Source organism: Chinchilla lanigera, unplaced genomic scaffold (genome assembly GCF_000276665.1).
Source record: "Chinchilla lanigera isolate Chin_1 unplaced genomic scaffold, ChiLan1.0 scaffold00110, whole genome shotgun sequence".
Taxonomy (NCBI): Eukaryota; Metazoa; Chordata; class Mammalia; order Rodentia; family Chinchillidae; genus Chinchilla; species Chinchilla lanigera.
In genome coordinates this window covers 2,640,647-2,649,065 of record NW_004955511.1, presented here as the reverse complement: position 1 = coordinate 2,649,065, position 8,419 = coordinate 2,640,647, and the positions used below count along the sequence as shown (strand labels likewise).

Genomic DNA, 8,419 nt, shown 5'->3' with positions numbered 1-8,419 from the left:
GTGGGGGCTGCCGCAGGACGTGGGGCGCAGCCCGGAAGGCCAGCAGGGCGCAGCCGCTGCAGAGCGATCTCAGGTGGGGCCTGCGGCGAGGCCGGGTGGCCTCAGTGAGTGCGGCCCTGCACGGGCTCCCGCACGCCCGCGGCTCGGCTGGCATCAGAGTTGAGCCTGGCCATTTTTAAGACAGAACCTCGCAGTGTAGTTTGGGCTGGCCTCGAACTTGCTGCGATCCTCCTGTCTCAGCCTCCCGGGTGCTGGGATTACGGGTGTGCACCACCACCATGCTTGGCCTGAGCCTGCCCTTTTGAATTTACCTTTCTGCCCTTTTATCTCCTGACAGTGTTGGCAGACTCTGTTCAGGCCGTAAGTGTCACCTGATGGAGACCTGCACGCCGGGAGAGGAATACACACCGCCCTCCCGTGAGTGTGGGCTTTGTGCTAAGGCTCCGGGAATGCCAGAGACCCAGTGTCGGGCTCTCCAGTTTGTTCTGGGAGTACAGTGCTTTCCAGGCCTGGCTCCACGGTTAGCCGGGTAATTAACGAAGCAGACAGACTGCAAGGCCACATTTTTGCCCCTTTAGGGTCCTTCAGGCTGGGTTTGATCAGGAACAGTTGAACCAAGGATGGCAGTGTCCTTATTTCTGTCTCGGTCTTCTCTTCACGTGCACCCCCTGCTGGTTGGTGTGGAGTGAGCTCAGTGAAAAGAAAGTGCATGTGACTTCCTAGAGTGTGTATGGGCCAGTGTTCTGTCCTTAAAAGTGCCCGATGGTGGACTGGGATGTAGCTCAGTGGTGGAGTGCTTGCCTAGCATGCACAAGGCCCTGAGTTCATTCCCTGATACCACACACACACGGAAGTGCCAGATGGGGCTTCGTACCCGTGGAACTGGGGCTTCGAGTCCGCAGAAATGTGAGTGAGAAAGAGTGAATGGTAATAATAGCTGCCATTTGGGGGATGCTGTTTACTTATGCCAAGCACATGCTGTGCTTAGCGATCTTTCCTGTAGCTCACTTAATTTTTAAAACACCGCTAGCAGGTAAGCCCTGTTACGATTCCTATTTCGTGGATAAGGAAAGTGAGACTCAAAGCTTAGGTCACATGTATTACGTTATACAGCCAGGCTAACAGCCTGGAAGCCAGGCCTGGTGACACATGCCTGTCATTCCAGCATTTTGTGGGGCTGAGACTCGTCAGATGAGAAGTTGGAGCCCTGGGCAACTTACCTAGTTAGATCCTATCTCAAAATTTAAAAGGGCTGGGAATATAGTTCAGTGCAAAAGCCCTGAGTTCAGTCCCCAATACGGAAAAACAAACAAACAAACAAACAAAAACCACACATTTTAGATTCAAGTCTAGGCTTTATTTTTCCCACGTGTAACATATACCGGCGTATTTTTTCTTCAAATACTCTTGGCCCAACTTCTGCATTGATGTCTCCTCAACTCATCCTATTATTTCTCACTTTCAGAATTTCCCTGTTTTAAAGACGAAAAGTAAAGCATAACTATGCCTCTGAAATGTATGATTTCACCTGCAGAAATCTGACCTGTGAAAACCAAGACTCCGTCTTCAGAGCCTGCCAACATGTGCTCTCCTGCCAGCTCCAAAATCCTGTACAGGAACCCCCGCTTCCTGCACTTGGCCTTTCTGCAGCTTCATCACCAGCAGCAGAGTGGCGTGTTCTGTGATGTCCTGCTGCAAGCTGAAGGTGAGAGCCTGGCAGGACTCCACCAAAACCCACCACTGAATAAGATGGAATGAGTTTAAGGCCGGGTGAAGGGCAAAACCAGAAGAATATCACCTCTCAGGACTGTAAACTATTTGGTAAAGAGGTGTTTGTTTCTGGGACAGTTACTGTTCTCAAGTGTGAAAGTGCGACTATGCTTTTGGGTTTTTTGTTTTTTTGGGGTTTTTTTTGATATACAAGGTCTCACTATGTGTACTCCAGGCTGGCCTTGAACTTGTGATGTCACCCATGCTGGACTCAAACTTGCAGTCCTCCTGCCTCAGCCTCCCTCATGCTGGGATTACAGGCTTGCAGCATATCAGGCCCTGGTGGCATGTAATATAGCCTTTTAAAAATTGCTATTTGAGTTAGGTATGGTGACATACACCTCCAGCACTCAGGGGGCTGAGGCAGGATCATGAGTTCAAGGCCCTGCTTTTTTTTTTTTTTTTTTTTCTTTTTTAAAAAAATGAAATTAATTGTAAAATTCTGTGAGCATAAAAATTCTCTAAAATGTGCTAATATTCTAATGGGATGGTTGTGAAGATTAGATTAGCATATGTTAAACACTTAAAACAATGCTTTTAATGTACTAACTACAATATAAGTGTTAGATGACACGTTTTCCCATTTTCTTTGCAAACTGTTGCTAAATTTCTTTTCTTATGTCTAAATGGGTGATTCTTGTTGTTTGTTGGTGGAGCAAAAAATGTATAGCTTATTTCCACCCCTTCTCTACACATAAAAATGTTAAATCAGCATAATGGTATAATGTAGAAGACTCAAAATTAGTAGTTAGAAGCCCTGGATTTACTTCCAACTTTGTTACTTGGTAACTGTCAAACAAGCAAGTAATTTCATCTCTGTGGAGCTCAGTTTCTTCATCTATTAAAAAAAAAAAAAAAAAAAAAAATCAAAGTTCATTTCTTAGTGTATATGCAAGATTCCATTAAAGAGAACAAAAAAAAGATTGTGGCCAGCCATGGTGGCGCACACCTATAATCCCAGCACTCAGGGAGGCTGAGGCAAGAAAAATGCCAAGTTTGCAGCCTGGGCCACAGAGTGAGTTCAAGGCCAGCCTGAACTGCACAGTGAGACCCTGTCTCAAGAAAAGGAAACGGGCTGGGGATGTAGCTCAGTGGCACAAGCATCTGCCTGGCAAATGCGAGGTCTTGAGTTCGATTTCCAGTACCAAAAAAAAGAAAAGGAAACAAGGGCCAGGGATATAGCTCAGAAGCACAGTGCCCGCCTGGCAAGTGCAAGGTCATGATTTCCATACCCAGTACAAAAAAAAGAAATGAACAAACAAAAGGATTGTGACGTTGGATAGTACCCTATAGTTTGCAGAGTAGTGCCATGTAGTGACTCACGAGTCTAACAGCTGTGTGAGGTAAGTAGTGTTACGTGGTTCTAGTTCTACAGATTGAATTGAGGTCTCCAGTTAAACGTATTGTCTGTTGATTCTTTTGGTAAGTGTACAGCTCAGATTCATTTTTTTTCAGTCAGACAAAAAATCACCAGGGTTTGAGGCAGGAGGTCTTATTCTCAGGGCAGTAGCAAGCTGCTGTCTGAGTTCTGAGCCAGAGGTTCCGGTCTGATTCCCACTCAGAAATGACACTCAGGCTAATTAAGAATCACTGCATGGTCATAAAGCTTGAAAAGGAAGCTGTTTGTAATCCAGGAGGGAGAAGATGGTGGCCAGAACTAAGGCACTGAGACAGAGAGAAATGTTTGGGCTTCTGAAGAGAATTTATAAAAGTTGCTGGAACAATTGAGAGCAGAGACGCTTCAAAGTTTACACACCTGCTGCTTACTAATTGTGGCCCTGTCGTTCAGCTCTATCTCAGATTACTCACCTACAGTATTAGTAGCTACTTCTTAGGATTGCAGTGAAGAGTAATTGGATTAGTACTGGTGAAACCCTTAGAACAGTGCCTGGTGGCACATAATACAGTCTTTTAAAAATTGTTATTTGGGGCCATATAAAGCTCAGTGGCACAAGTGCCTGCCTGACAAGCACAAGGTCCTAAGTTCAATTCCTGGTACCAAAAAAAAAATTGCTATTTGAGTTGGGTATGGTGGCATACACCTCCGGCACTCAAGAGGCTGGAGCAGGATCATGAGTTTCAGGCAGCCTGAACTAGAGATTCTATCTAAGAAACAAAAAAGGTATTAATGTGATGGGTAAGGGAGAGAAGAGTTAGATGGCTTCAGGTTTTCAGGCTTGGACAGCTGGATGCATGTGATGCCTTACGTTAAGGTAGAAAAAAGGGGTGGTTTGGGGGAATGGAATGATGAGTTCACTTTTTTCTTCTTTTTTTTTTTTTTTTTTCCTTTTTGTGGTTTTCTGAGACAGGGTCTTGCTATGCAGCCCAGGCTGGCCTTGAACTATTTGCAGTCCTCCTGCCATAGCCTCCTAAGTACTGGGATTACAGGCATATACCACCACACCTAGATTTTTTCTTTTTATCATGGCCTGGTCTTCTGTGTCCTCCAGGCCAGTCTTGAACTCACTGTGTAGTCCAGGGTGGCTTAAAACTCACAATCCTCCTGCCTCAGCCTCTGAAGTACTAGATTTACAGGTGTGCACCTCGATGCTCAGCATGAGTTCATTCTCTAGGGAGGGCGCATTGGAGGGGTTTGTGAGGCATCCGTGTGAAATTGCAAGCTGTGACATATCTGCCCTAAGGAAAGCAATATGTGGAGAGATCTGGATTGGGGGGATGTCTTTGAGTCTGGCACGCACAGCCATGGGCGAGCCTGAGGGGTGCCAATAAAATGAGGTGGCTCAGAGCAGGCAGTGGTAAAGCTCAGCCTCAACAGACCTTGCTTTTTGTGAGATCCTAAACTGCTTCTGTGACCGATTTTGAATTCTTAAGTGAGTCGTTAACAGTGTACCAGCAAGTACCCGATGCCCTGCTCCATGGCGAGCAATGCATGGAGCCTGCTTGGTTTCCAGTGCTGGACATCCTCCAAGAGCGGCACGAAGGGAAAGTGCCCACTGCTGCGGAGGACCTCAGGGGCGGCATTCCCTAGCCGTGGGCTGGAGGCGGCTTTCTGGAGGGACCCACGGCTGAGCTGGGCCCTGAGGATGAGAACAAGTGAAGCCCAAGGGAGTCGTGGGTGGTCCCAGGCCACAGAGCAGACCTCTCCTTTTCCTTGCACGTTCTCGCAGCAGAGCCAAAGGCAGGCCAGCACCGTGGGTGGCACTGTCCGTGTGCCCGCTCCACTGCCAGGGCATGAGTGTAACACACACTTGTGGCTCTCCCCTAGGTGAGGCCGTGCAAGCGCACTGCTGCGTCCTGTCGGCCTGCAGCCCCTTCTTCACGGAGCGCCTGGAGCAGGAGAGACCAGTGCCCGGTCGAAAGGTGGTCCTGGAGCTGGGGGGCCTGAAGATCAGGACCCTGCGGAAGCTGGTGGACTTCCTGTACACATCGGAGATGGAGGTGTCCCGGGAAGAAGTCCAGGACGTGCTGTCGGCAGCCCGCCAGCTCCGTGTGTGTGAGCTGGAGTCCTTGCAGCTGGAAGGGGGCAGGCTGGTGAAGGCCCCACCCGGCCGCAGGCTGAACCGCGAGTGCCTCCAGCCTAGCGCTGTGCCCCCTTCTACCAGCGTGCTGGCTCCTGGCCACCACCCTCGAACGCCGCTGCCAGCCCCCCAGCTTCCCTGTCCCCCCAGGGCAGCAGGGTCGGTGCATCTGGGGCAAGAGGAGGGTGCCCCAGAAGAGGGCACCCAGCCCAGCGCGGAGCGCATCCCGAGCACACTGCTGCTCCCGGGGAAGCCCAGGGCCTGCCGGGCTCCACAAGGGGAGAGCTTGGCAGGCCGTGGTCAGGAGCCTGGGGCTGACAAGCCAGACCCTGGGCTTGGGCCTGCGGCACCAGCCCCACCCAGCCTGTCCCCTTCTGGGGACCAGCAGCTGCTGCCCAGGAAGATCCGGCTGAGCCGCTCTAAGCCACCTCCCAGTGGCGGTACGACCAGGGCTCCTGGCACATCAAGCGGACCCAGCGCAGCCCCTGCGGTCCCTGGCCGACGGCTCTGGCGACGGCGGATAAACAGAGATGCAGCAGAGGACAAGCAGAAGCCATGCAGAGCCAGTCCTCTGCAGGGAACCCCTTCCCCCTCTGGGCCTGGCAGGCCAGGTGGGAGCAAGAAGCGGAGCCCCGAGGCCGCGGCACCTGGCCCAGACTCCACGGAAGAGGGGCAGGTTGGCAGGGTGAAGCTGCGGAAAGTGGTCAATGGCACCTGCTGGGAGGTCGTGCAGGAGCCGCCCCCGGCCCTCAGCAACCCCACAGAGAGCACCCAGGCCCCAGCACCTGGGGACATGCAGGAGTCCCCTGTCGGTGAGCAGGTATCCTCTGCCAGAATCGAGCTGTATCAGGACTCCCCTGAAGGCACCGGGGCGCTGGACATCATGCTGACTGCCGGTCACTCCCCAGACCAGCCTGGGGTGGGGAGGGCATTTGGGTCCAGCCCCCAGCTGCTGGGGAAGGAGCCCATGCTGAGCGGAGACCACAGCGAGCCCTGTGCCTTTGGGAGCGCCCTGCGCGGGCAGCACTGTGACGGGGTCTCAAGCTCCATGGCCACCAGCGAGCTGGAGGACATCCTGAACTTGGTGCTGTGTGGCTCGGACATAGGGCCACCGGTCAGGTCCCCAGAGAGCCCCGGGGCTGAGGGCTGCAGAACCCCGAGTTACCACCTGACAGGAGCGGGAGGGAACTGGATGGAAGCGGAGGAATGGTGCTTGCCAGACCTGGAACTTTGGTCCAGGGAGCTGGAGGGATTGGAAAAGGAGCCTGCTGGCGAGAACAGAGAGCCCAGGCCCCTTGGCGCCCTCCCTGCGCCCTCCGCGGTCGGGGCAGATGAGGCGCTTCCAGTGAGCAGCACTTGGACTTCAGACCTTGAGCTGGCCATCGCCCAGCCACCGGATGGCCACCCCAGCTCCCCTGGATGCCCCTCGACGCCAGGCTCCAGCTGGACAGAGAGAGGGCTGGCCACGTGTCTGGCCGTGCACGAGCTGTGCCCTACTCCTGGCCCAGGGACGAACAGCTCTGAAGACGAGGAAATCGATGTGGTGCACTGGACAGGAGCCAGGCTGCTGCCCGCCGGTGCCCCCTCAGTGTGGCCTGATCCCTCCTCAGAGTCAGAGACAGAGGTGGACGTCCTCACATAGTGGAGGTGAGCAGGCGGTGGCCAGTGCTGGACAGCGAGGGCCCCCTCCTGGTACCTGGACACCGCCTACCAGCACAGGCTGGCTCTCCGCTCCGGGCCTTGGGAGCCAGGAGGGAGTCAAGGGATTTCCATGGGTAGAAAATTAGCAACTCAGAAGTATCTTTTTTCTTTGTCAGCCGTTTTCGTTATGACAAGTTAGTAAACTGTCACCAACTCTAGTGGGCCATAGGTACCAGTAAGGAGACATCTAGCCTGGCTAAGGGGAGGGGCTGGAAGGAGTGTCCTCTCTGAGGCAGGGCTCCCCTGGCCACCGTTAGCCACGTCAGCTGGGTGGGATGGACAAACGTCCAGCACCTGCCTGCTTGTTGGACTCCCTAGTGCCTGCCAGGAAGCCTGGCTGACAGCTCTCCACAAGCCCGGGAAGACCCGCTTGTCGTCATTTCCAAGCAGTGACTCCGAAAAGGTACAGCTGCTTTTTAAAAAAAATTAACTTCCTTTGCTCCCTTAGTTTTTTACAAGCATTTCACATGCTTCATCAGAGGCCCTATGAATTCCCGGCGGGATGGGGTCCTTGGGCTATGGGAAATAAATGGTTTACCAACCCCATCCATCCCTTAGCGTGATTTTTTTACTCTCACTCGGGATACTGCATTTCATCTTTTATTAAACGAACTAAATCCAAACAGTTTACAGCGCCTTGCTGGGGCTGCCCCACCCGAGCAGGTTTCTGGGGTGCAGAGGCCATAGCTTCAGGGCCATGACTGAAGTTTGGCCATGTCCCGTCACAGACGCCCCGACAGCACCAGGAAGAGAAACGCTGCAAAAACAAGAGGGGAGATTAGAGAAGGTGCGGGCGCTCACAAGAACCTGGCAAGACCCGCCCCCATCCCACCCCAAACCCACACACCCAGGAGCCGGAGGACCACTCCTGCTCCGAAGCTCCCCGAAGCATGGCCTGACAACCCAGCACAGAGCCTTAGGAGGTGCCAGGGAAAAAGAATCTTGACAGCCGGGTGGGACACAACTGTAGTGCAGGTGCCCCCCTGCGTGGTGGTGGACACCTGTAATCCCATCACTCAAGGCTGAGGCAGAAGGGTCGCTGCCTCGGTAGAAAGTTTAAGGCTAGCCTAAACTCTATCCCCCGCCAAAATAAATACTGAAAAACATTAAGAATAACGCCCCTCCAAAAAACAAAAACCCAGAAAGGTGCACGGCAAGGTAGAGAAATAACAGAAAAGCTGCTGCCAGCAAATCAGAGAAATCAACTCAAACTAAAATAGACAGTAAACATTAGCCTGCGTACTTGCTTATCTCAGTAAAAGTACCAGTAAATTTTACGAGAAAATCAAGCAATTGAAATAGCCACCAGGAAGGCGGAAATGAAGTTTCAAATAAACGCAAAACAAGTCCACACCCCCCAGGGCAACACCCACCAGCGAACTCCAAAACGCGCAACCCCGTCCTCAGGAGAGCCGCTCCCCGCCGGAAGTCGTCGGCCCCCGGGGCCAGCCCGCCCGCCGCGCCCGCCC

The 8,419-nt window shown here is 52.8% G+C and overlaps 3 protein-coding genes across 3 annotated transcripts in view; 2 read left to right on the top strand and 1 right to left on the bottom strand.

The window, feature by feature from the left end:
* Nucleotides 1–1,549, top strand: LOC102021999 (the record flags this gene model as incomplete). The annotated part of the gene is given in 3 exon segments (XM_013506441.1): nt 1–73; nt 338–417; nt 1,535–1,549. Coding segments are annotated over 3 exon segments (161 nt in total), but the record flags the coding sequence as incomplete, so codon positions are not given.
* On the top strand, nt 1,387–7,218 carry Btbd18 (BTB (POZ) domain containing 18). The gene is made up of 2 exons (XM_013506440.1): nt 1,387–1,705; nt 4,997–7,218. The coding sequence occupies exons 1-2, from the start codon at nt 1,582–1,584 to the stop codon at nt 6,889–6,891; spliced, it is 2,019 nt and encodes a 672-aa protein (XP_013361894.1). The 5' UTR covers nt 1,387–1,581; the 3' UTR covers nt 6,892–7,218.
* A 316-nt stretch (nt 7,219–7,534) lies between these two features.
* The window catches only part of Tmx2 (thioredoxin-related transmembrane protein 2), a gene marked incomplete in the record, with an annotated part of 9,098 nt that continues 8,213 nt past the window's right edge, over nt 7,535–8,419 (bottom strand). The window contains 1 exon segment of the mRNA XM_005408009.2: nt 7,535–7,707.